This window comes from Streptopelia decaocto, assembly GCF_964273445.1.
Source record: "Streptopelia decaocto genome assembly, chromosome: 1".
In the NCBI taxonomy this organism is placed as follows: Eukaryota; Metazoa; Chordata; class Aves; order Columbiformes; family Columbidae; genus Streptopelia; species Streptopelia decaocto.
The window spans coordinates 48,748,998-48,776,963 of NC_138663.1; the positions used below are offsets into that span (position 1 = coordinate 48,748,998).

General features: G+C 35.6%; 1 protein-coding gene and 1 long non-coding RNA gene across 4 annotated transcripts in view; both read right to left on the minus strand.

The window, feature by feature from the left end:
* Window positions 1–780: 780 nt before the first annotated feature.
* Window positions 781–2,472, minus strand: LOC309442164. Its single transcript, XR_014184553.1, has 3 exons — window positions 2,428–2,472; window positions 1,259–1,313; window positions 781–940 (listed from the first exon to the last, which is right to left on the minus strand). It is a non-coding gene; the product is annotated as an uncharacterized lncRNA (long non-coding RNA).
* A 6,149-nt stretch (window positions 2,473–8,621) lies between these two features.
* The window catches only part of TMTC3 (transmembrane O-mannosyltransferase targeting cadherins 3), a 33,885-nt gene continuing 14,540 nt past the window's right edge, over window positions 8,622–27,966 (minus strand). For all 3 annotated transcript variants that reach the window (XM_082073042.1, XM_082073041.1, XM_082073043.1), the window contains 11 exons: window positions 27,703–27,802; window positions 26,952–27,067; window positions 25,467–25,639; window positions 24,602–24,854; window positions 18,824–18,972; window positions 16,200–16,320; window positions 15,478–15,589; window positions 14,662–14,765; window positions 13,308–13,477; window positions 12,304–12,530; window positions 8,622–10,746 (listed from right to left, as the gene is read on the minus strand). In XM_082073042.1, coding sequence (XP_081929168.1) covers window positions 9,926–10,746; window positions 12,304–12,530; window positions 13,308–13,477; window positions 14,662–14,765; window positions 15,478–15,589; window positions 16,200–16,320; window positions 18,824–18,972; window positions 24,602–24,854; window positions 25,467–25,639; window positions 26,952–27,067; window positions 27,703–27,802 — 2,346 coding nt within the window. In that variant the 3' untranslated portion in view covers window positions 8,622–9,925. The remainder of the gene's footprint in view (window positions 10,747–12,303; window positions 12,531–13,307; window positions 13,478–14,661; window positions 14,766–15,477; window positions 15,590–16,199; window positions 16,321–18,823; window positions 18,973–24,601; window positions 24,855–25,466; window positions 25,640–26,951; window positions 27,068–27,702; window positions 27,803–27,966) is intronic.

Consider the following 27,966-nt stretch of genomic DNA (forward strand, 5'->3'; position numbering starts at 1 on the left):
CAATAGATAATTGTTTATTTTATGTTACTCCAATCAAAACTTTTTGACTTTTTTCTTTAGTCATTTTGAAGTTAAGAATAGTTCTTATGGCATAGGTCAGACCAAAAGTCCATTTAGCTTGCTACAGAGTCTTTGTGTCTATAGCCATATGCTTAGGGGAAGACGTTAGTACACAGTATATTTTCTCTTGGTATATCCTACCACACTTTGGGAGTTTGCACATGAAGATCTTCCTAAACCAGAAGTTTCATCTATTTCCTTGTGTTTAATGGTATTTCATAGATCTTCAATAGATTCAATGGATATTCATAGATTCCTCAGTGTAGTTGTTTGTTTCTTGGGACCTTTTATACCTCAGCAGCCACAGTATCTTGCAATGAATGATAAAATTTAATTATGTATTCTGCGAAGACATTCTTTTCACCAACAAAGCCTTCATTCATTTAAGTCTCCAAGCCTGGTGTTAAGAGAAATAGAGAAAAGTTGTTTCCTGTTCACCTTTACTGTAAATTGCATATTTCTTCCCTGGAACTCTTCCTCCCTGGAAAACCCTTGCATAAATAAAATGCATGACATTTGCAATGCCTTTGCATCCATTTAGTTGCTGTTATCCTTCTCTGTACCTTTTTGAATTCTACTGTGTATGCCTGGAGTTGGCCCAGATGGTGTATGAGATGGCAAAATGACTTGCTCCAGCTCTGCTGAAGTGGATGTCCTGTAGACTCCTGTTCTCACAGGGATGTGACTGCTGAAGAGCCTGGAGCAGACAATATGCCAAAGGAGCGACACACCTCTGAATACTGTGATCATTTGCAAATGGGAATGCCGAGAAGAATTATTTTCTTGCATTTAATTAGAATTTCTCCTGCTGCAACTTGTGTCCATTACCTTCACTTGTGCATCACCAAGGAGAATCTGGCTCCAGGTTCTGTGCAAATACCTACAGAAAGTTGAAGACTGCAGTAAGAAGCTCCTATAGTCTTGTTTTTCTTTAGGCAAAACAAAATCAGCTTCTTTAGCCTCTCTTCACACACCATATGCTACAGCCTCCAACCACCTTGGGTACACAGTCTGAAAGTGAATGCTTAAAACAAAAACAAGTAAAAAGCAAGTTGGAAGTTATATTTATCTGGTGTGTACTCAAGCACCCAGTAATTTGTGGAGTAAACATGTCTTGACACACTGATTGTATCTTTGTGTTCAAAAACCTTGGATGACTTTTTTTTTTTCCTCTTAACCTTTTCCAGTCATGTTGTACCTGCAATATTCCAAACATGGCCTCCACAGCACTTCCACAAACAGGCATAATCACCCTGAATTAAAATTAAAAAATTGTGAGTATGGGATTTGACAGTAACATTTAAAAGTGAATTACTTTTTTCCCTCTAATTATGCAGTAATAGTACAGGCCTGGAGGGATGTTACCAAGAGATATTATGAAGATCTTCATATATCAGTAGTATTAAGAAGCTTTGTAATACCCTAGATGCTTCATTGCTAGTTCCCAATATGTAATGGAAATGCCATTTTAATTTATTTCATAGTTTAGGTCATCACATACTTCTGTGATGATAAGCCGCTCAGGTCAGAGGCCACATCTTCCAGTGGTGTTATTCAGAGCATTGTAATTTATCCTGTTGCATGGAGAACAGGAGGTGAATTGCTGCTTAAGATTTATATTGTTACTGCCCTAACCTGTCCCGAAGTTGCTACTAGGACTACAAAGAAGACTACCTGCAAACAGCTAAACGCAGGACAGAAATATAGAACCGTGATAGCTAATTTCATCCTTATGCATAGATCAGCTGGGTTTGATATAACCATGATCTGCTTGAAATCTTGTTGACTTGATGACTCTACTCCTCTGCTCCTCCTTTTAACAAGGCGCTTACCAAGAGCTCAAGTACAAAGACAGCAGCTTTCTCCTCTGAAGTGATAATGGACAGCAGATGAACAATAGGCTGAACAGCTGCTACCCCTGGAGGCAGAAACTTCCTCCTCAAAACCCTGCCAGATCCCAAGCAGTAAATAAACCAAATCACGAGACGTAACAGTAAAATTCAGTTGCATAGTCTTATCCTCTACATATTATCCAACTCTACAGATTTATTTAAGTCTCTGTACTTTGCTGATTTGTGTGATTTATGCAACTGTTCCAATACTAGGTAATGACCTGAAGCAGTAACTTGGTCATCACTGTCTGTAAGTATTTTTCTGCATTGCTGTTCCAAATAGAAATAATAATAGTTTTCAATAATAAAGCTAAATGAGTACTACTCCTAGCAAATGTTGAAATAATTATGTTCCAGTTCTTTAGCAAAGATTTACATATATGATGCATATGTTATAAATATATATTTAAATCAGAAGCAAAATGCAGAACGATGAAGATGCTTATTAGTAATACATATATAAAGACTTAAAAACCTTAGTTAGTGCCTCTGCTGTTTCTTTTCCATCTTTAAAGCTTTCTGTCCTGGAACACCAGCAGTGTGAGAAAGCACCACTGTCACAGAAACAAAAGAACACAAGAGAAAAAAGAATCACAGAACGTTAGGAATTGGAAGGGACCTCGAAAGATCATCTAGTCCTGCCGGAGCAGGAACACCTAGATGAGGTTACACAGGAAGGCGTCCAGGCAGGTCTTGAATGACTCCAGAGTAGGAGACTCCACAACCCCCTGGGCAGCCTGTTCCAGTGCTCTGTCACCCTCACTGAGAAGAAGTTTCTTCTCAATTTTAAGTGGAACCTTTTGTGTTCCAGTTTGTACCCATTGCCCCTTGTCCTACCATTGGTTGTCACCGAGAAGAGCCTGGCTCCATCCTCGTAACACTCACCCTTTATATATCTGAAAAGACAACCCAGAGGTATTCCAGAAACACAGAAACTATGACGCTGAAATTCAAGCTCACCTTTGATCCTTTTATACCATTTCATCTAGAACTGAAGTAGGAACAGTCTACTGCTAAAAACAACTGTACGAAATGGTTTTTCAACTCTGAAGTTGAGATGGTCAGTAATTGATGAGTTAAAGTTTGCTGTATTTCTTCATCGGCCAGAAGGCTCTTAGGACACCCAGGCAGTAGACAGCCTAAGATAACAGTGTTTGTTATTTTGTTATTCATTTTGAAAACAAAAAAGCCTAGATGTTGCATTTTGGTTGCTTTCAGGTTTATGTCTTTTCATTTTCTACAGTCACAATATTTTGCGTTCATGAACTGAAGGGTCATCTGCCAACTTTGTACTCATAATTAAAAAAAAAAGAAAACAAACAAAGGTGGTTTTCGGGGGAAAAGGTCTTACAGAGAGTAAAATAATCAACGTAAAGGAAGTCAAGGGAAAAAGGGCTCCTTTGGTTATTTTTATCACAAGATAAACCAGTGCGAATTATTGGAAAATCCTTGGGAAATCCTTATGCTTAATTTTAATTTCTTAATATTTGTAAATTTTGTGTTGCTTTTATCCTTGTTCAAATATGTATTTTTGTGTATATTGATCAGAAGTAAATTATCACCAAAAGTTAATTATGATTCTCATTTTTGCTTTTCATGAATATTTTAGAAAATCAGTTCTTCTGCAATACCTGCAGAAAAAATGTGAAAGAATATTCCTGGAAAGGTGAATTTAAACCTAAATATTTGCACTAAAACCTTGACTATATTCACCCAACTAAGGGGCAGAAATATAGTATGACTAATCTAAATAATCCTCATCAATACAGCTCATACTTTAACTTCCTGTAAACCCACTCATATAAATACATCTAAAGATTCAGCTTCTATACATCTATTCAGCTTCTTTTATGTTTCTGCACAGTATTTGAATTTCATGAGTTTTAAGCTTTCACATACCTTTCGTTGTCTCTATTTATTTGTTTGTAGCTATTTATACTAGAAAAGTGATAAAAGCATTCCAGACCTGTTTAGAACTTGTTCAGGAGGGTAGAAAAGGGTGCTCAGATGCTCCTTTTAAACTTCTTTTATCAACTGTTGTCTCTTTTTTTTAAAAAAAAAACTGAACAAGCCTTATCATATTTTTGCATAACTTCAGAGCACAGCAGTTATTACATACCTTTTATTTTACTGGATTTCAGTAAAGTTTAATATCTCTTATAATTTGGCTTCCCTCATTTGTACCTTCTACAGCTTCCAGGTGTGCCTAATACCGTCATGCTATCTCTGCTAGTACGAAATCACTATATATTGCAGAATTATGTAGTCGCACATAACAGCTGATATTCCTGTAGATGAAGTAAATAGTGTGCTCAAACAAAGAACCCTCGATTATTCAGCCTGAGGCTGAGGAGAGGTAACAACTAATCCCCTATTCTGCAGGCACCAGTTGTCACAATCTTGTTTGAGCTCTCAGTCCTGGGGAGTCAGTGCTCAAGCATCATGCTCTAATGATGATCACAGACAACAAAAGTGTAGGACCGGCTTAAAAACTGCAAATGAAATAAAAGGTGAGTGCATGCTCAAGACAGTATTTTAGAAATCAAGATTTATGACTTCTACTTTTGGTAAGACATCCTGTAATTGTTGTATTTTCCTCCTCCACCTACTCTCATTGTGCGTGGCTGAATACATGTATAATTAAAAATACCTTGCTACGTGTGTTTAAAAAGACAATACTCTGATAATTACATGTAAGGAACAGACATGTATGTTGAATAGGTGAGGGAAATCTGAACAACATGCTTTATTTCAATGGTCACGTCTATTCCACCTGGAATCTTTCAGGCTTCACATTCATTACAGCTGCAGCATAGAAAAGACACACAGAATGCATTTCCTCATAAAAAGCTCATAAGTCGTCAAATCCCAAAACTCTAAAAAACACAACAATTTGTCTGCTACATTGACGTACCAGTAACTAGAATGTTGGCAAGTTTCTATACATTTCTCCACAATGCCAAGGTGTAGCCTGGCATGAAAAGCCCCGCAAACCCAAGCATTTCATTACTCTCTCTGTTCACATCTGGAAAAGGCTGAACTCACTCAAACCAGCACATAACCTCCAAACTCCCTGCAAAGATAGTTAGTGCCTCTGTATGGACATTTAACAAGACATTTGCATTTCTGCAAGAACCAGTGAAGCCACCAGCTGAACGGGGACTTTTTACTCACTTTTTTCTATAGTATTTTTCTTACTCTGGTAGAGATGTAGCTGCTAACAGTTATTTGCATTATGCTGGTGTATTAACATATTGATACTTTATTTTAAACAGAATTCCTTAATTCAGAGTATATGGTATCTATAAAGTCCAATTCTCTTTCTGTAAATCTTTGAAATTATGAGACTGTGCTGGGGAAGGTTAAGTGTGTTTTCCTGGAACTGTTTCCCAGCCCAAGAAAGTTATACAGCTTATTATGTTGTTCCCACCCCAGGATAATTATGCAGAATGTGTTGTGATGTGTTTTTGTTTTGGTTTGGGTTTCCATGTGTTTTGTTTTGTTTCATTTTCATCATCATTGCTTTTTGTTTGTTGATTTGTGTATACAATTTCTTCTGGCTGTTTGCAAACCAGACATATATCCCACATGCATGACCACTGATTTGCACACAGGCACTAAATATCTGACTGCAGAAAGCAGCTTTTAAGTTTTCAAAGAATACTAGCTGCACTACCACTCACTGAATGCTATAAAAATAATGTGATAACTATCTAGGATCATTAAAAAAAAAAAAAAAAGACCAAGCCGAAACAAATAACGAAAAGCCCAACATAGCATAGTAATGTATGCAACATAGTAAACTATGTTATTTTGATCCCAGGCAGGAATCTCTTACCTTTTGCTAAGTTATGAAGGACAGATCCTTCTTGATCAGCTGAAACACTACATGAAGAGTGTTACTGTGCGTAGAGGAAGTAAGGTGAAGGACGGGTGGAAGGAGAGACGTGTCTTCCAGCCTTTCCATTCTCAAACTTTTAAGCAACACAGGATTCCTAGTCAGAGAAGCATAATTTTGGTTACAGGGCAGTAGTTGAAGCAAGACTTAGCAGGAGTAGCAAGTTCTGCTGTAGTTCCAGACGTTTTGCCAGGCAGAGGTAGATCACAGTCTCTGCAAGAAAAATCCCAGCCACACACGCTTACCCAGACTGGGACTCTTCTTGGTGCATTTGTGGGATGCGAAGTTTGCAAGAGCCCAGGGCGGGCTGCTAACTTCCCAGAATTGTTCTGATCTTCATTGGGTCTTTCCAAAGCAAACTTCAGGAAGGAACAAATGCCTCCAAGTTCAGCCCAAAGCTCCATACCCTGGAAGCGGGTATGTGAGCAGCTGTCCTGCTACAAGGCACAGCCTGACCTTGCAACAAACTGGTCTGCCAATGAAGTGGCAGACACCTGAAGTTCTGCACCTGAAGAGCTGCTCTTTGTGCCCCTTAATCTTGGAAAGCCCAGTAGCTGAGGAAGGGAAAGCTGCTGAGATGTTGCGCTGGAGAACCTACATCAACAGTGCCAAAATGTTCCAGCAGCTTTTGCTTTGTGAGAGTGCTTACTCCCCTACCAGAAAACTGACAGTTCTCGCAGGTCAGTGCTTTGCTCTGAAGTCCCATTAAACATGACATTGCCTTTCCCTCAGGCCTATGACTCTGCTAGGTGTGGTGAATGAAGGCTGAGCAATAAAACATAGTGCTGTCAGCAATTTAAATCCAGCTAGGGAGAACTCGGTAACAATACTCTCCTGGAAAACAAGGAATATGTGCATCTCCAGCATCCCATGGGCACAGAACCAACCTCTGTCCCCTTTGGAGTAGAAGGATCCGTCTGCTTCTTACCAGAGAGCCGGTGGGGAATGAGAAGCTGGATGAGAAGTCCCTGTAGGTTTTACAGCCATACAGGCGTTATGTCACAGGTTGAAGTTGAGACCCACTTTACCTAAGATTTCAGCATGTGGTTTTCCTTTTAAATATACTGGAATTGCTGTTATGTTCCAAACCAAGGTGCAGCTCTGTAAGTCTCCACAACAGAGCAGAAATCTAAAGCTTCCTATTTCCTTCAGTTAAAGGCTCTGGCAACACATGTGTTGCGTGTTTTCTTGCTTTCCCTTGTATGAAACCCTCCATCCACAGCCATCTTCCTGTATGTTTACTCCTAGCTTGACTTTCTCTCTTCCAGCACTGTCCCATCAAGATACAAACTGCACTGCTCATTGAAAAGAATTTCTGACCTGCTAATCCTTTGTGACTCTAATCTTCAACACTTTGCGCATGCACTTTTGTAGGAAAGTGTTTCTGTTTACCTATTTCCCTAACAAAGCTGATAAAAAACAAGAGACTAAAAAAGAAAACAAAAAATCAGATCTGAAAAATCATTTCTAACTGTAATGCAAAGAATAACACTTAGAAAATAAAGAATATCTGCAATACTTAGAAAATGAAGTCCTAGGACATTTAATGTGCAAAATAGATAAAAAAATTTCTATACTCAAAGATTAACCTACAATTGCACGTTGTCCTTCTGCAGCTGCACTACCCATAAGCATCCAGTTGTCTCAACTATATGCATGCATACCTAATTAATCCTTACATTTGCACCTATTCACCTCTAACTCTTTATGCATATACTTACCTGCAAAAGATCCAAAAATTAATCCGATGAATCCATGAGTCTGCACTGAAATTATATGCACAAATGTGTATAACACTTAATATGCTTATTACAGCTGTACATGTAAGGTTGAACAATTTGTGTATATAGGCAGAAGAGACATGTCTTTGGGCTTCTTCAGCAGCCATAGCAATTGTGTTGAATGAGAAGAGGGCTACAAATTACTTCAGTGTGCCTGTCCCATCCTTAGAAATCCCCATTTTTTCCCCCTTGACTGAGGCTCAACTGCAGAAATTGAGAATGCCTTTCCTCCCCTCTTCAATCTAGAGACCAACCAAAAGCAGAGAGGCAACAGGATTCTGAGAGCTCTTGACATAAAAGGGAAGAGAAACCCGGCCCACTCCACCAGAGAGAAAGTACCTTTTCTTACTACTCAGTTCCTTCCATTTTCAAATGAATGTTCCTTTGTACCACCCAGAACAATGGCTAATTCTTTTGTAAAACACAGTTTTGGAGGGACGACTTAATATGCAAGTTAGTGTTTCTATAAAGGTCAACATACCAGCTATTCTAGCTACAAGTTATTCACAGTCAAGATAAAAACAGCAATTTTCAAGGTGTGGTCAATAGATTCCTGGGAGCACTTCCCCACACAGCACTACAGGCAGCACTTAGACCTTCTCTATGACGAACTGCTGTGCACCACATACCTGCTCCTGTCAGCAGCTTTTAAATCACAGTTTTAAAAAACACTTCTCCCCACTCCCCCCGCAACACGCTATTACCCTGCAAGCAATTGTTATCGTAACATTACGAATGATACATAACAAAGAAAAAGTCTGCGCAAGGCCTTCAACAATTTAAAAACCCTCCCACAGAGATAAATATTACATCTTGCAGCTGGATTACTGTCCCAGGCAGCTACAGAAAGGATTAAGTTTAAACAGTAGAATTCCTAAGGAATACTTCTACACCATGAAATAAGACAAAACATGAGGAGTAAGAGTTAGATTTAATGATTAATGAAATTATTACTGAACTCAGCTCTTACACTTCTTTTCTTTCTCATAATTAAGGAAAACAACGGGTTTAGGTAATCGGTAGTATATTTAAACAAAAAAATATGCATTGCACAAGGATAAAAGCAACACTGAAATTGCAAAGATTTTAATTTCATGTAAAAAATCAAAATTATGCATGAATGGAAAAGTGTAAATGGGAATATTTTAGTAGTCAAATATTTAATAAAAACCACACACCCATGACAAAGTATCAAAACAACAGAACTTAGTATTTGGAAGGATACTATCTACATTTCCATGTGTTAAACATTGCTAAATTCAGTGGCTTAATTATTATCACATTGCCCTTCAGCAATCATTGCTTATATTAGTGTTGTAACAAGTCATGAGAACAGAAACACTGTTCCAAGGACAGAAATAGTAAAGCCAGTTTGCTATGACCAAGGAAGAATTTACTACATCAAGGAGTCAATCCACAGCCATTGATACAAGGTCAACAAAGACTACTGCATAGCATACTGGTTACTTTACCAAAAGTGCATTTATCAGCATTCAATGAACTGGGGAAAAAGTGAGAAAACCACCCTTTTTAATATATTTTTTAAAAAACAAACATGATTGACAGTTGAAGAAAAACACACATTTCCTTTAAAAGTAAAAGCATAGTCTAAAGATCTTAAGAGCACCAGAAGATTTCTATCAGGTAAAACAGTACAAAACATTAGCATTGTAAGTAAAGAACAATTAAAAGGTGGTTATATCATTCCATATTTAGAATGCAACTGAAAATTTTAGTGTGTTGTTGCATCCTCCTATAGTACAACCAGTGGCATTTTGAATGACTTTTGCTTAAGTTCTAGAAACAAATCATGCAAAGAAAAACTCTTTTTCATGTACAGCAACGGCCCAGAAAGATTTAAACTGGTGATGTGTAAACTGAAATGAAGGTAACGTTAACACAAACAGATTTATATGGGGGAAAGCAGCAGTGTCTGTCTTATCCCATTAATTCTCCACTCAGTTCTTACACTGAACCTTTGAAAGTAGCGTTACTGAATATCCCTGACTACCAATAATTTTTATAAGTGTTTTTATCTCACTATTAGGCTTCTGCATTTAAGATTATTCTCAACCCTTTATCCTTTGATTCCCACCCCCCCTCCCATATTTAAAAGTTGCAGTTTTCTCACATAAATCATTGCTATGCCTTTTGATGCTTGTTAAGTGATATGCGGTCAACATTATTTCTATCTTCAAATCACTGAGACCACTTTTCAGTTGGATCACATATTAAACAATTAAAATTAATTAAAAATAGTACTCTTCCCTTGTTCTATTGTGACATGATAAAGACTATTCACCATTTAATATACGTTCAATCTCTTCCAGTCTCTTCAAAGCAGCAACTCTCTTTTTCTCAATGTCTTTGATTTCTTTTGTAGATTTTTTGGGAGTCTCTTTGCCTATATTGTTTTTCTCTGTTCGTTTCTTATTTTTTGAGTGCCCTTTATTGTTATCAACTGTTGTTTGGGTGATTTTCTGCTCATTTTTTACTTCTTTCAAATTTTGAAATGAATTTTTTTTTTCTTCTGCAGCTGCAGTTGCAGTCCCATCTGCTGGAAGTGATGACTGTTCTGTAGCACTGAGTGATGCAATTTTACTTCTAACTATGTTTAGATGACGCTGAATATACTCTTCATGAGGTGCCAGTGCTAGTGTTTCAACCAAACATTTTTCCGCTTTTATTAAGTCTCGCTCTTCAAAGTAAACCACGCAAAGATTATGTTTTCCTTGTACATTGTTGGGATCCAGTTCCAAAATTTTTTCAAAGCACATTTTTGCTCCAGCAATATCCTTCTTTTGGTTCATAAGGATATCTCCCTTCAAAATCAGACCTTTGGTATGATCAGGGTAGTATCTCAGTAGATCTTCCAGGACAGGCAAAGCCATCAATTCTTTTGCTGTCTGAGAATAAAGCAGTGCCAAATTGAACAAAGCACTTCGGAAGTTTGGTTGTAACCTTATGGCTTTTTTCATCCATGCCTCTGCTTCTGTGTCTTTTTTGTCATCCATTGCCAGCATACCCAAATTGAAGTACCCATTTGCGTCCTGTGGTTCTTCTTTCACATAATGTAACAGTCTTTGTTTAGCTTCAGGCCGAAGCCGAGCATCACCTAAACGACAGAAAATGAATTTAATTCTAGATTTAATCTGATGGATTTTTAGACCAGGCTTGTAAAATGCTAATTTCTATACAAATTAAAATGTAACATCTTTAACACAACTGTAAAATGGAAAGGATTTAAAATGCTGCTTTTTTATCATTGCTTTGTAACAGCAAAAGTAAATGACATCTACCTTTTTTAGAGAATGAAAATACTTACAGTTGACTTGTAAGCAAAAGTCAGCATCATTATTCTATTATATGTTGAATTATATTTAGATTTGGTATAAAAAATAGAAAAAGTATCTCTACAAGTTTAAGAGAAGTTATTTTCATGTGTGGTTGACCAACCGGATTGCAGAGAAGACATCAGTTCTGACAAACCAGTTCTTACAGAAGCAAACTTGGAGTCGAAGATCTCATTTTATTAAAGATAGATTGAAAGAGGCTAAAGACAGATCACAGAGAGTGACTTCAGACATAGCCAGGCTAAAATATCTTCTAACACCAAAACAATAAAATCTAACACTTCCATATTTTAATTTGCATTAAAGTTTGAAAAAGGTATAGTAAAATAATCTTACCTGATAATACCAGGATTAGCTAGACTAGCTTATAGTCTCTGCTATTTTTCTGAATACGGTCACTCCAATGAACGTATTTTAGTAAGGAATTTCAGGCACAGACTTATTGAAGGATGGAGGAGCAAGGAGCTGATTTTAACTGCCTTCTTTCACCTCCTGAAACAGTGCTGCACCTTCCAGTATGAATAATTGAATACTAGATAGCTAATGCTTCTGCTTGTTTGAAGCTTCTTGTGGTTCTACAGGCAAGAAACAAGGCATTTCTTGTACTACCTAACTTACAATGTGAGTGAGATGGAGAGCAGTCCATCTGCATCAGCTCAAATCAACTCTGTATTATCTCCTTCTTAGGGGTAGTTTACCATTGCAACAAAAGGGAAATAAACCTTATTAGTCACTTGCCAAATACTCTTACCAACAGCCTGAATTCACAAAAGGCTTACACTTACCCATACAGCTAGAAGCTATACATAAGAAAAAAACTAAACCCATGAAAATCTGACTTCATTCATACTAATTAGCACTATTACAGAGGAACCTATGGGAACATTCACATTTCCTAGGGTTAGATTTGAAGCCCACAGAAGTCAGCTATATTTTTAGCCAATGAAAAATGAAATAAACCAATATCAATGCAAAATATAGATATTACACATATTTTACTAAACACAATTTTTTAAGATTATATAGGCACGATTTTGAAGGTATTTGTGTAACACTGTTCTTTATATGTATAAGATGTTACCTTGTAAAATAGCACTTGTATTTAAGATGCTGATCAGGTAAGACATATGTACACTTTGCACAAATTCCACACAGTACCAACAAATTACAAAGCTGACTATTACAAAAAACAGTTTCTTCTTTGATGATGCTATGAACTTCTGATTTCCAAAAATAAAACAGCTCATTAAAAAAAATTAAATAGTATGGATCATATAAATGCAAATACACAATATTTATATAAGTGACAACTAACATACCAGATTCCTGCATTAGCAGTGCTGAGTTGAACAATGCCAGTTTATGCGCTGGGTTGAGTTCCAGGGCTTGGTTGAAATTCTTCAGGGCTTCTGTTGGATCTTTCAGTTCAATGTAAACAATTGCCAAGTTGTACCACAGGTCTGCATTGGTTCTGTCTAATTCTAGAGCTCTAAGATAAGCTTCCTTAGCTTTCAGAGGTTTGTTCATTTTTAAAAGTAATTCTCCCCTGTCAAAGAATCAGATTTAGCCTTCAACTTTTATTTATACTAATATGAAAATAATTGATGAGTTTTTTTAAAAGTTTGCCTTCCTCGTTATTTCTTGCTTGTTTGTTTTAAACATAAAACAATATAGGACCTTCTTTACATCCCATTCCCAAGGCCTTCAGCTCTCGAAAGTCTGTATACAACAAATGCACATGCAGAACAAAAACCAAAATAGTAAGTGATCAGCCTGATGGCATCTCTGTAACTACACTGCAAGAGCTATAGTTCAGGCATCTTTGCAACTCCCTAAGTCCCAATGGGAATCACAACTAACAGAATAGTGAACAGAAGTCTAACACCCACAGCCAAATTACTCTTATCTATTTAGCTGCCATTTATGTGGTTTTTAGTTAAGTCCTGCATTTTCTGGACCACTTTTAACAAAAAAAGGATAAAACAAGCTCCATGACTCTGACTTTATAGTCAGCTTTATAATTCAAACCTGAACTAGGAGATTAGAAATTTGAGTTTGAGATTCATCAAGAAATCTAATGGAAGCATCTTGCTGTACAACGTTTAAATACACAGTCTATGTGGGAACACATCATTTGAAGCAAGAATTTAAAAGAACAGGGCTTGTAATGAATAATTGATTATTGATCCAAATCTTGATGATCTCATTGGGAAATGAATCAAGTCCAGCAGCTAATTCAATTGTATAAAGTGAATACGGCTCATAGCACTGCAAATAACTAAATCTTTATTCAAGAATGTGTCTCTAAAACTAGAAAAGATACCTGCTGATGTAAGCTTGCTTGAAATCTGGCCTCATACTAATTGCTTGTCGATATAATTGATCTGCTTCTTCAAGGCGAGATTCATTCGCTCGTATTAAGTTTGCAAGATTGATATAAACATTCAGATGGTTAGGAGCAACTCTTGCTGCATACTTTTTACCTGGAATGATCTGTCAAAAAGAATCCATGTACCAAACACAGGTTAAGTCAAAATGTGGAAGATAATCAATCTTTTCTATTACATTTGTTTTAGGGTATCACGGGACATCAGTGTGCTGGCTCTTAACAATTACAAATAGCCATTATTTTTTCCCAGAAAATCATACCAAGATCTAAACAATATATTTTCTTCTTTAATTCTATGAAGACATAGATGGCTTTGATATAATATTTAACATATGAGTTAATTAAGCTCTGTTACTACCTAACTGGGTTTAAGCAGGTAGCTATTAGAAACCGATCAGACCCTGCAAAACTTCTCCCATTCAGGCAAAGAGTATTTCCAAAAGCCTGAACTGACATTCTATCAGACATTTTCATTCCCTTATTTAACCCTCCAGCCTAAAGTAAGTGTAAATAAGATTTTTACCAGTCACTGATACAGCGGGTAAAAAGTAGTTGTGAAAGATGAAAGTGCTGACAGTGCAACTGTTGTACTGTTTATATTTCATCTGTCTAGAATCTTCATACTGTTTCACAGCACAAACATTTTAATGTCATACTTCTACCAAAGAGACTGCAGATCTTTGTTGTCAGTCTCATTTTACCCACAGCTTTTGTTAACTTCTTTAAGTTCTCCAAAATATTCCTCTTGTTTCTTCAAAAAGAGCTAGAATAAGTAGTATTTGCTAGGTATAAACGTAACTTAGCAAATGGTAAAGGTAAAAAAGCACGTTTTTAAAAGTATGTTCAGGCAAAAATTTTTTTGTTGCTAATGCGACTACTTTCTTCTACCTTCAGTGCTGCATTTAAGCCTTCTCTTGAGGGCTCAGAAACTCAGTCATTAATGTATTAGCTGTAAGTGAAAATAAACCTAGTGTGACTAAAAACTGTAGGTGTACGATTCTAACTGCTGCTTTCTTTTATATCCTCAATTAAAAAAAAAAAAAAAAAGACACAGCAATGTAAAAAGTAACTTCAAATAGTTTTAACAAAGAAGTTCCAAATTAGCACTTTTTTAACAGCCATGATTGTATACAACCTACTCTTTCAATAGATAGGTTTAAAAAAAAACCCTAACAACTTTTATGTACATCAACACAGAGCTTCAGGAAAAATACAAGAATTGTATCATGAATATAAGTCTGAAAGAGTTCCCTCCTGTGGTGGTAGATAAAATAAAACTACTTATTACCTGTGGCATCAATGATTTAGCAATCATATATGATTCTTCAGCTTCTTTAGTTTTGTTTAAGTTTTTGTAAGTTCTTCCTACATTCATGTGGGCACCAATATCATCTTAAAAAAGAAAATAATGACATTTCAAATACTTCCAATGCACTGAGTATCATGAAAATAAACACCTACCTATGTCTTCAGCATAGCATACAGGTACTGCATAAAGACCAACAACTAAAAGGCAATTCTATATTATTTTTCATCTTAATTATGAAGCTAATAATTCAATCACGAATCAAAGATGGATTATGAAGTTACTTGGGAAACGGTAAAAAAATGGAGGTCATACTTCCACTTATCTGTCTTTAATCTCTTGCTACAGTAGAGGCACATAAATTGAAGGTTATTATTAGGTTTCTAAAAGGAAAAAGGAAAGGTTGTCCAGTACTATCTAGAACTTCTTTTGCAGCAGCATGTAAAATACAGTAAATGTGCACTTTGATACTATCTAGATTTCTATACACCTTCCTAGTTTTAGAGAAGATAATTAAGTAATAATTATGTTTCATAGGAAATTACAGTTTAACTTAATTCCAAATGTCATTCAAATAACAGTTTTAAATGGAAAGTCTTTGCATCTTCTTACAGATAAAAACTTTTCTGGAGGACTTTTTATTAGTTTATTTCTAAAAACTATAGATCAATTAACATAGAGTATGACGTTGTTTGATGTTTACTTGGAGAAAAGAGAAGAAGATTTTAAGTAATCTAAGCTACTGAAATAGCAGGAGTGCAGAGACATCACGCAATGGCAACTAGTCAAAACTTTTACCTGGTTGCACTTGTGTAGCTTGTATGAAGAACTGCAGAGCTCTTTCAAAATTCTTTTCATTTTCTAATGCATGCCCCACATTGTTCCACAGTTTTGCGTTGTTCTTATTTACCTAAAACCAGAAAAAGATGCCAATGCATACAGTATTAAGCTGAAATTACATAACAACTGCTTTTCTTTTAACTATGTCTTAAAGATGTAAAAATATACAGCTAATGACATTTAATCAAGCTGCTCTAAGAGTAACAAAACACTCTATACAGAATGATTACACTGGACTTGTTGCTCAGCATCCATTTATTTTAGTTACTTGCTCCTAGAAATACCAAACATTTTAAAATTCATTATCATTGTTATGGGATGTTGCGCAAACTACCCTATCATGCTATATGCACATTAAATAAATTATTCTATGCATCAAACTTTCTGTAGATTGTTGTAATGAAACATATTGTGCTTTCACGCAGATAAGAGAATACATTCAACAGCTTTAACAAAAGAAAAAATTATCATCTATTTCTTGCACATGAATTCCCATGTGTGCATCACTGCTTTTATTAAAGGATTCTCAAAAGCAACTAAATAGATATTAATACTGTCAATGTAGAAATAAAAGTGGCTAAACAAGCATCATTTCTCTCCATTTTTATCATGCTCTAGTGCAGCTTTTTAAGAAAAGCAAGACAAAGATACTATTTTCATTCTCAAATAGAACACAGTACCTTTAAAGCTGACATAAACAATGTGTACTCTGACTCCCAGTCCCAGTTTCTGTGCAGTGTTTTTAAGGCATGAGTGAACAGTACCACAGCCAAACAAAACCAAGAAATTTTTCTTAGTACGCTATTAAATAAAACAAAGATTTGTTATGAGCATATAAACAATTTTAATTTATACTAGAATAAGTATCTCATTTGCTAGGAGGAAAATAAACTGAGGAAGATATTTGTGTATGGTATACTCCAATTTAATTGCCTCATCATCAAATGACACACTCCAAAATTTGAAAGGAAATAATGTCCAATTTCAAGTTCACTTTGTTATTTACCCGTTTTTTTTTGTTATCATTACACAATTCATTTAATAATAACAAATGCAATCCACATAATAGAATGTAAACAAAAAATACAGGAAAACTATACTTCTGTTAGACCTTATCTGTAATTTAAGGCAATAAACATGATCATGATGTCAAACAGTGAGGTTCTTCAAAACACTGTACAAAATGTTAAAAAAATGAAAAAAGCAACTAAAATGTAAACCCACGTTTTTGTTTCCTATCAGACAATTCCACACAAATTCTCTACTGCACATATCACCAATATTTCCCACCCTGTAGAACACATCTAAATAGAGAGGGCTGCTGTGGAGACTGCCTAATCTCCCACAAGCAAATGAAATCCTAGTGTTACTGTAATATCTAGAGAGGAGAAAGGTCATGAGTCTTTGTAGTAATTTTGAAATTGCAAATTGTGGCAGAGGTCACTCTCTGAGAAAAGGTTGTCAGAAACAAACTTTTACATTTCATGCAGTTTATTTTTCTTAAGTTTAACTACAACAGATGTGAAATAATTCACTTTGACATGCTGGTCATTTGGTCTCTGAATTCTAGCTCAACTATGAAAAAACATGTTAAACACCCAGTAGCCTTCCTACAATTACAAATATCATTTTGTTTTTAAGAATCTCATTCTTGAGCAGACATATAGCTGTTCACCATGGCCAGCTATTTCTTATACTTGACTTATGCATTAATCTGAAAGGGCTTTTTTTCCTCCATTTTTAAGACATGCAAAAAGCTGTGCAGACTTAGACAACTATGCTTTGTTTCAAAAAAAAATACTAAAAAATAAAAAGTAGAACAGTAGTGTTAAGAGAGAAATTCTAAAACATTAGCAAAGCAACTGCTGAGAACTTGCGTATCAGTAAAGTATATTCCCATCAGCCTTATGAGGAAGTTTTTTCTTTCCACAGATTTGTAAAGCAAGGAGCCTTCCCTCTCTCAAACTTTTTAGAGTGCTGATTCCCAATATTTCTGTAGTAAATGACACTGCTGTCTAATTTTTCCCCATCCATTCTCTCCTGGTTCCTTCCTTTCTTTCACATCACTTCTATTTTTACTGCCTCATAGTGGGATTTGTGATAATACTTTCTCCTCACTCCCACGAGGTACCACTAATTTCTGTCAGCTTTCACAGCACCAGTTAGCATAAGTTATACTACAAGACTTCAACTCTAATCATAGCAGACAACAAAAATTGGGAATTGCTGCCTTACTGTTTGTCTGAAGTTGCATTAGGATGGCACTGGGGTAAAAAGGGTAAAGCATCCAGGTCAAAGGGAGGTATGTGCAGATCAATGTAGAAGATAGCAGAAAAAACAAAGGTGCATGCAAAACGTGCTCTCAGAGCAGAATTTCCTAAGGAGAAATTGTTATCCAAAAAAATCTTTAGTTTAAGAAATACTAAATGGCACTGATGTCTGTTCCTAGCACAGCATATCTGAAAATTTAATCAGTAAGAGATATTTTAATATGCTGTAGACTAATATACATGCATTATATAAACTTCAGTCAGTAATCACCTTTGAATAAAGTACAAATCAAATCTGGCCAAGAAATTTTTTTGCCTAATCCTTAAAAATGTCTGGAAGTTCAACAGAAAATATTTGTGATTCTGCCCCTCTACTCTGCTCTGGTGAGACCCCACCTGGGGTACTGAATCCAGCTCTGGAGCCCTCAGTACAGGAAAGAGACGGACCTGTGGGAGAGGGCCAAAGGAGGCTACAAAAATATTCAGAGGGCTGGAACACCTCTGCTGTGAGGACAGTCTGAGAGAGTTGTGGTTGTTCAGCTTGGAGAAGAGAAGGCTCTGGTGAGACCTTATTGGGGGTCTTCCAGTTATTAAAAGGGGCCTATAAGAAAGATGGGGACAGACCTTTTAGCAGAGCCTGTTGTGACAAGGGGTTGTGATAAGGGGTTTTAAACTAAAAGAGGGGAGATTCAGGCTAGACATAAGGAAGAAATTTTTTTACAATGAAGGTGGTAAAATCCTGGAACAGGTTGTCCAGAGAGGTGGTAGATGCCCCAACATCCAAGGCCAGGTTGGATGGGGCTCTGAGCAACCTGATCCAGTTGAAGATGTCCCTGCTCATTGCAGGGGGTTGGACTAGATGACGTTTGTAAGTCCCTTCCAACAGAAGCTACTCTATGATTCTAGAAGAGCTATAATGTAATAAATTCATACACCTAAAAGCTCTGCTGGGAAAGCTTCCAGTTATAAATATGGTTATCTTTTATAAAATTAAGAGAGACAAGTTAAACCAGTCACAGGTAACACTATCTTACCTTTTATTTGATAATTTCTTCCACCCATGTGCTACTAAAATGCAGAATCCCATGCTAGGAACATACAACACTCGTTCTGCAACTACAAATCCAACAGGAAAAAAGAGGTTTGATGCAGGAATGAATGGCAGCACTATTAAGCAGAGAGCCTACAAGAGAAATGCAAATGAATTAGTAATCAACATTACACAGTAACAAACTGTACTCAAGAAAAAAAACGTGAAAAATCCCAGAAAAACAGATATACATAGCAGATATTTGAGATTTTTTTTCTTTTAAACATTAAGACCTGTTTTACATTGAGACCAAGTTTTAACATTCAAATGACACTATTCCTTTCTTAAGGGCATACAAGTATATTTGCTTTTCTATACTACAAAAAATAGCAGCTGTACAACAAAAAACTATGATCAAATTCAAAACATTTTAATAAGAGTTCCACATACAAAAACATGCTAGTCTGAGAACCTTGGACACTATAGCAATTAAAAAATTATACCAGCTCATATGACATATAAAGCAGGTTTGTTTTGTGGGTTTGTTTTACAATACAATAAAGTCACTTTTTATTTTCTGAAAAAAATGTGAAGAAATAACATAAAAATCAGGATCAACCACTGAATAAACATCAGTGTTTATATACTACACTAAAGGCACCCTCGAATATCTAAAATGACAATGAATGTAAGAACTGCATCATTGCAGCTCTTAGGTTGGTCACAGACATTGTAACAAAAGGTGTGTTTATTATAAGACAGAAATCCATCTGCTGCAATGGAAGTGGAATTGATGATTTGCTTTAAGTTCTGGGTGACTGTAAAACAGCAGTTTTACAGTCGCTGGTAGGTGAAGACTCAAATAATTATTTTCAAATATCTGGGTCCATGTTACAAAAAACAAAATCCCTACAGAAACTGAATGTTTCTTTGAATAAAGAGGAATTATCTAGAAATTGTCAGTGAAACTGGGTGTCACCTTCTGTCTAATTTAAGTGTAACTTTAACTGCCTTTTCCATGCTAAAATAGTTAACATATCCAGTTTGAAAATCAATCTAACAGTTCCCATATGAAAATGCAACACTGATTTAAAATGTCAAGGTTTTATAGCTCCTGTTTCAAGGGGCCAAGAGTAGGCACATGGATCATTAACATGGCTCAGCTGATCCACAGCAATTCATTAAGCTACATGAGAATAAACACATAATTGCAACTTGAAGAAAACATGAGCACAATATAGAGAATATGTGGATTACTTGGGGACAAAATTTAATTTATTGCCATTTCACATTCCTCTTTCTCCTTAACATTTTACAGTATGTGCTCCTTATAGAGCACCTATGAATCTGTAAAAGCCTTAACATGGAACTCTATATAGATTTTTGTAATCCACTTAGAAATGCAGGATTCATCACACTCTTCCCAAGTCAGTGCTCTGTAACAGTTTTTTTAATTTAGTTATAGCAAATGCCTTCATACTTTTGGGGGTGGATTATGGGAAGTGAGTGTATCATTCTGTATTTCACTCTCACAGCCAAACACATTTTTGAGTTCAAAAGCAAATGTACAGAAGCATGTTCAAAGTATGCTTTAGCAAATAACGTGCTGTTTTGCAAATGTTTTCACTGCAATGTGAATAAACAGTATCTAGCTTTGAAATGTATGTTAGGCTTCTACACAGGCTTGAATGAATTATTTTATGAAATCTTTCGATAAACCAATTTGAAGAAGTCACCTCTTAAGATTAAAAAAAAATAGTTCACATTACTGCTCAAAAAATGCAGTTTGTTTTGTTTTTTTTAATATAGTAAGGACATTGGTCCCACATCCCCATGAGGTTGACATATGTATAGTCAAAGCCAATTCTTTCCAATGGGCTTGAGTAGAACGGATTCTGTACTTGATACAGCTAGTGCTTGGTCTCCACAGAGCACTTATAATCTAGGCATCTGATAAAGGTTTTTGTGTGTTCTGGTCTGTGCAATTCCTCTGATGACCAACGTTACACAACGTTTTTTGACAAACTTCTCTTTAGATCCTTGGTACACTGTTCTTCAAATACAATTTTCTGGGCAATAGATTCAAAGTCCTAGTGCAGGTAAAAATGCAATCTCTTCTGTTCATTTACTCCTTTTTATCACAGTCTTTCAGTAGATGCAGAGGCTTCATTCAAAAAATACCCTGAGATCAAGGCAACTGAAAAAAAAAAAAAAAGGCAGAAACCATTAAAGTATGCTGGAAGAAGAAAAGCATATGATAAAACTCTAAAATAGGATCATAAACTATGAAAAGCATCTGAACTGCTAAGTAACCAGTCAAAAGTTCACAAGGAAACATTTTAAAGCCCGAGTGAGTTGTAAGCACAGGGAGTAGAAAAATAAATATTGTTAAATTTAGAAGTACTTAAAAGTGTTAGAAACTTACACCAAGAAACCTAAGAGCACCTCTCTGTTCCTGACATTTGCAAAATAACAAGCCACCACAATTTTCAGCTGAGTAGCATGGAGTGCTGCCTTATCAGGTAAGGCAGGAGGTAAAGCACCCTTGTTTCAGACACTCAGCAAATACCAAAAAAACCTAAAGAGCTTTTATTAAATTTCGACAGACAAAGTAATGTCTATACCCAAGAAATTCCATGAACAAACAAGGGCCATGATCATAGCTTGATTCTGAAACCTACTGAAAAGCCACCCAAGTAATTCTACATCAGTACTATGCTCTGTACTCAACATTTTTCAGTATGTATAGTGTAACCTACTTACAATGGTCACTTAGTCTGACATTCAAGTTATCTCTTTACAGGGATAAAGTAAATAGAAAATATAAGATAATTTAACTGCTTATACATTGTTTCTAGGGCATGTCCTTTAATAATGTAAGAACAATTGATTACTTCAAGCAGCATAATGACATCAACCTGTCAAAGCACATGTTCCATTTTATAATACAGTCCCACTTTTTGTTAGTTTAATAGGCAGTTGGTAAAAAACAAAACCAAAAAACAACAGTAACAAAAAAACAGACACACAAAACCAAACCAATTTATCTGTTTTGTCTTCTCTCAGTTCTGTTATTTTGAAAAGCCAATTTTAGAACCTGTGGCAAAAACTAAAATAAGACAAAACGTAACACTATGTACCCACTTACCAGAGTTATTTTTCCTGTAGATGACTGGTATCAAACAGATGAAAACTGACTGAAAATGAGTCCTTCAGCTTTTGCATCTCCCAGTAACGAGTTCATCCTTTGAGACTGTACTTGGGGAGAACTGTGAAATGTCCACTGGCACTTGAGGAAGTGGGAGAAGGAATCTCTTCTGTCTTGTCGCTCAAGCAGTACAGCACCAAATGCATATTCACATCAGCAAGTACAGAAAGACATGTTCAGACTTGTGACCTCCTTTTTCTTTTGCATTTTGGATCCCTCTCTTCTGCATTTTTTTTTTGCAAAGTGTAAATAAACATCTTTAATTCTGCAGCAGGTCTAAAGTTGTACCTTTTCTGATCTTATAAACAAAAGTAATTTGAGATTTTTCCCTTAGAACAGGCTTCAGTATGACACCTCAGGGTCTCATAGAGCTAGTGGAAGAGGCAAAACATGCTAAAGATTTGTAATGGCAGAAGCTCTTTACAAAGCCCTTTATTACTCCATTGGAGTGACACTCATTAGAGTGTGAAACATCAGTGTAGTCAATCATGGTAACAAATGTGATGAAGCCACAATTATACTAATACCATGTGGCATCCATATGGATAGCACATAGAATTCATACCTGCCAGTGTAGTAGTTTATTTTGACCAGCACAAACTCGGGCTTTTATTGGCAGAACTGAGAACCAAGCGTGAAAAAAAGTTTTTTTAAAATTAGTAATTCAACACAGTTTCCTGGAACATCGCCATAGTCTGTGTAAACGGGTATCACTAAAAAAATATTCACTTTCTTCATTTGAAAGACAGTACTACAATTTCTCTAGTAAGTCAGACTGAGAAGCCATCAGAAATATATTATTCTCTACCCCTCCCTCCCTTGGCAGACTATCCAGTCTACATCAGGCTGTTAATGGCTTACTGGAAGGCAGAAATAGGCTTTGGCCTACAGTGTTATTGCACATTATAGCACACAACAATTAATTTTTAATATAAAATATTGCATTCTCATTTCGTAAAAAATTAGCTTCTAGGCACTTAAAAATTATGCCTGAAAAAAATCAGCATCATCCTGAAGGTTATATGCACAACATAGGTAGATATTAAAGAAAAACAACTTTCATTAAACAAGGATTATACTGTATTAAGTGACAGTGAGGCTCGTGTACTGGAGTGAATGACCTCAGAAGATCCTTCGTATAAAAAACACTTGGAATAATAAAAGCAAACATAAAAAAAGCACCCTAAAACTGACTTACAGCAATGGCTGCTGACAATGCCATTAACCCTTTCCTCTTCTGAGCTGTACTGGGTAGGGAGCAAACAGAAATGTAGGGAAATAAAGAGCCTTGAAGTTCACGAGCTGTCCTATGAAAAAAACTGGACCACTCCCCACACACATTTCTACTGCTATCAGTGCACTAGACAAAAATTGTTTCAGCTTATATAAGAAAGATTAAGCTACTCCTTTACATCTTCTAAGTGCTGTAAAGCTATAACATTTTTTTCTAGGTATGTCATATTTTATATCTTATATCAATAAGCTAAGTTTATTTCCTTCCTAGAGAGTTTCCAAATTCAGGACAAGAGGCTTCATCAGCAATACTACAAATAATTTTCATGGATTTACTAGTGAAACAAATTGCCTCACTCCAGTGACAAGAAGAACCATATGAGCTAGAACTATAATGTTAGGTCTCTTTGAAGTGAATCAAAGTTTGCCAGCTGATTAACAAAGAAATCCTTAGTCTTAAATGGTGCATAAATATTCCCACCCATCCAAAACATTTTTTGGCCAAGTCAGATATTTACAAAGTACATTATTCTGAAGCAGACTAAGATTTATGCGTGCAGGTTTGCTGTACAAATAATTGCACCACTGATTTAATAACAACCATGGTTATCAAGTAATCATTAATCTTGTGAAAAATTTGCAATGGGAGCAATCAAAAATATGACTGAGTATGGGTGAAAAAATACTAGCTCATTTGATCTTTAATTTCCTCCAAAACATTCTTTCTTGTTACTCCAGTTCAGTTTTAAGGTCATGTAATACTGAAAAATAGGAACTGACCTTACAGGTTGATAAATTAGCTTTTCCTTAGAATATGAAAAAGACCACATAAAAGTGCCTTTGTTAAAAGAACAAAGACAAAAGAGGAAAACTTATATTCCTAGCTGCCAAAACATCCTTTTCTTCCATACCTATGAGAAAGAAAATCAAGTCACTTGCTAAATACTACTGACTACCAACATTTAAATAAGGTAGACAGTTTGCAGGATGGAAATGCATTCTGACCCTTAAAACATTTAAGTTCTACTGAAAAGCCCCATTTGCTAATTGAATTCTGAATACCTGAGAAAGGCTGTAGTACAGTTTGCAAATACACAACAGGGGGCATATTTATTCTCATCTCTTGTCTATTCTTCTCCATCTCAGCCCTGATGGAGTCACATATTTAATTGCAATTTAACAGTTTTGTTGCTACAACAATTTTCCTCTTTTATGTGTTCATTCTAGTCCAAAAGGAGATACATGCAGTATCTCCAGGTCACATCAGATTAGACGTGTGACCAAACAACCCAAGCCACTTACACTCTTAAAAAAACGACAAAAACAATGCATCATTCATACCATCAATACAGTCTTGGAGGAATCCCCAGGATATCGGAGACTGAAGACAATCAAAGATCCCAGAAAGCAAAAGAACGTGAGAGTGGCAACATTTCTAACATCTAATAAAGACTCCACAAGAGGAATAGTTCCCATTGTCCAGTCACAGCATAATTCTGAGGGGTTGAGAAGAAGCCATGCATTTACAGGGAGGAGGTAGTTGAAAGTCAGCTGTCTTGCTGGGGATGGACTAACAGCAGCTGGGTTATCAAACCTAAAGCAAAAGAGAAACAGAATGATTTACACCTAAAGTTGGGTTCAGTGGTCTTTGTTCATGTTTTTAATAGTTCATCTCATTTTTCAGGGCATATATTAGATCCTTGTATGTCTACAGTGCTCACACACATCTAAGATAAATTACAGTTTTTCAGTTCTAACATTATTCATATACACTTATCTTCAAGCATTGTATCTGAAGTCAAACATGCTTTCTGCATTGTACACACCTAAAACAAAAATATATTTTTATGTAGAAGAGGAAGAGTATTGGAGTGTTCAGCCAAGGTTCAAGCATATAGCAAATAAAAAAAATACTTAGTAATAAAACTTTTCATTTCTGAATTACTAAGATGAACTAACAACTGTAAATTTTTAAAAATTAATGTCTCCCCAGATACCTCAATATTTTGAACATTCTTGTCAACAGGTACTGAAATATATCATATATCAATTTCACAAACAATGTAATATTGTACAGTCATTGCTTACCAATATTAAAATACGTTAATAAACATTTAAGTTGATGTATTTTCCCCATTTCATTCAGACCTCATTAAACCACACCTTATTTATCAGTTTCTGTAAATAAGTGACACTTTACTATTACCTTGTAAACACCGGAAGTTGAGATTGGATAACCTGGACTCTGACAACTACAAGCAGCAGCGTACTGAACATTAGGACTATGAGCTTCAACAGTGTCTGGAGCATAGAGAAAGGAATACTGCCCTTCCCTCGAAGAATCTGTACAGCTGTGTCCAACAACACTGGCAAGGTGTACTGCAAGGGAAAAAAGCGGTTATAATCATACAGTGCACTCATTAATCCCTTAGATAAATATGAACTACCTTATCTTTTTTTTTTTTTCCTCTTGGTTTTCTCTAAATGCCTGCTCCCAATAGCTACTTAACTCAGCTGCTTAGAGCTTTCATGACAACCCCCAAATAGAAGTCCACCATTCTACTAAAAATAACTCTATTCAAGTATTCTTGCTAACACTACCATAGTTGAATTCGTATGCCTGTAGTTCTCTATTTTGCACTGACAGATTAAAAAATTTGTGCCATCTTCAGAGACTTCAATAAATCAAGTATGACCATGAAACAAATTTTGAAGAAGAGAAATCACTATTTCTAGAATTATCAGCCAGAATTATCAGTTACTAAAAGAAAGGAAAAGTGGACTGAAAAGTACAGTCACATACTGGTGATTTCCCAGTTTGAAAATTATATGCTTATTCACTATACTTGCTAGGGCAATAGTTACAAACACCTGTATTTCTGTAAGCACAAAAAAAAAAAAAAAAAAGTTATTTTAATATTTTGGCCTTGAATACACATCCCCAAGAGAGACAACCTTTCAAATTTTACAGATGCAGTTTTTGCAAACTACTCCTTCAAGTAATTAAGGAATAGTAAACTAGAAAATGTTCTTAGAATATACAATCATATATTTTTGAATATATGATTTTACTATTCAAAATCCAGTAATTATTTATCTGCAGGAACATTTTGCTTCTCTAAACAAAAGTTATTATTAACTTAAAGATTGTCAGTGTTTAAGATGAAACCTATCATATTAGAATTTAAATTTAAAGTTATTCTTAAAATGACATAATAAGAATATTACTGATTCAAATAAGACTACTCCAAAATGTCTGGTTATTCATTAGAATGTGATGAAATGCATTTTTTATATGGTATGTTCCCTATTTTTACTACTGGAATTAAACACAAACAATCCCCCATCTTTTTGTACCTCAGAGTTTAATCAAGACTGTTACATGCTAGTCAGCAAACCTCAGTCAACTAAAACCTTAGGTATCTGCTAAGACATGTAAATCCTTTACTGAGTCAATTTGGTATCACCTTTGTATGACATGTAAAGCACAATTTAGAAGTCACTGGATTCCCTCACCATGAACCACGTATGTTAAACATTAGTTGAGTCAAAGAAAATCTGAAAAATGTAACAGAACTCCAGAGTTAGCCTGAACTGATAAAAACAGTGCTGAAATATGACACTTCAAAGTACTTAATGTCTCATTACAGAATTCCTGAGAAGAAACCCTATTTATTTTTCAACAGCTTACCCCTTGAGCAATAAATACTTCATACACACAGCATATCCCCACCACTGTTATTCCTTGTTCTTTACACAGTGTTGCAACAGCTACAAGAAACACCGTCACTGCAATTGGAGTCCACACTGCAAATAAAGAAAATGTTACTGAAATTCTTCATCTTACAACAAAAACAAACATGTAATAAAGTAAATTAACCTAAAAAGTGAAGATTTTGGCTCTTATGTTTGAACATGCTATGTTTTATGAACTTATTCAGTAGGTCATTTGTTATTAAAGGGAAGATTACTAGCTTTACATAAAATAATATGTATCAGTTTTAAAACTGCCTCTCTTAAATTGAAAGAACTAAATGAAAGGCAAAAGACTAATCTATGATAAGAAAACAAAAAAACACAATCTTTCGTAATTCACCAGAAAAGTTCTTCAAATTGAATGTTTCATAGGGAGTCATGAATTTTCAAAAGGTCAATTTGACTTTGGAAAAGAGGTAAGCCTCCTACACCTCCACAGAAACTTTGTAGCTTACTTGTGACCATCTGAGGCATCTCAGCCCACATCTACTTACTTGCATTAACACAAGCCAGTGTAAGAGTCCTCTACTCCAGGTGTTACAAAACAACTGAAAAAGTGTTTAAGTCTTGAAGAAAAAAAAAAAGGGGGCAATTTATAATAACCAGAACACCCATAATACCATTTTAAGAGTGCTATTATCACTGATATAGAAATGAATTTATGTATATATTTGTCAATCATTTACCTATGGTATTATCGGGCCCTTTAGATTTTGTATATGACAAAAACGCAGCTAGAAAAAAGATAGATGACAAAAGCTCTGCTCTGCCCACAACTCCAGTTACCTGAAAAGGAACAAGAAAACAAGATTATTCTTCTTGTGACTATTTTAGTACTAGAAGAGTGCATGACTGATATTAGGATATGCATAAACAAGATCTGTAAACCAAACAGAAACAGCTAAGAAGAGTAAGGTTACTTTCAGTTTGATCAGCACTGAATTCAAGAT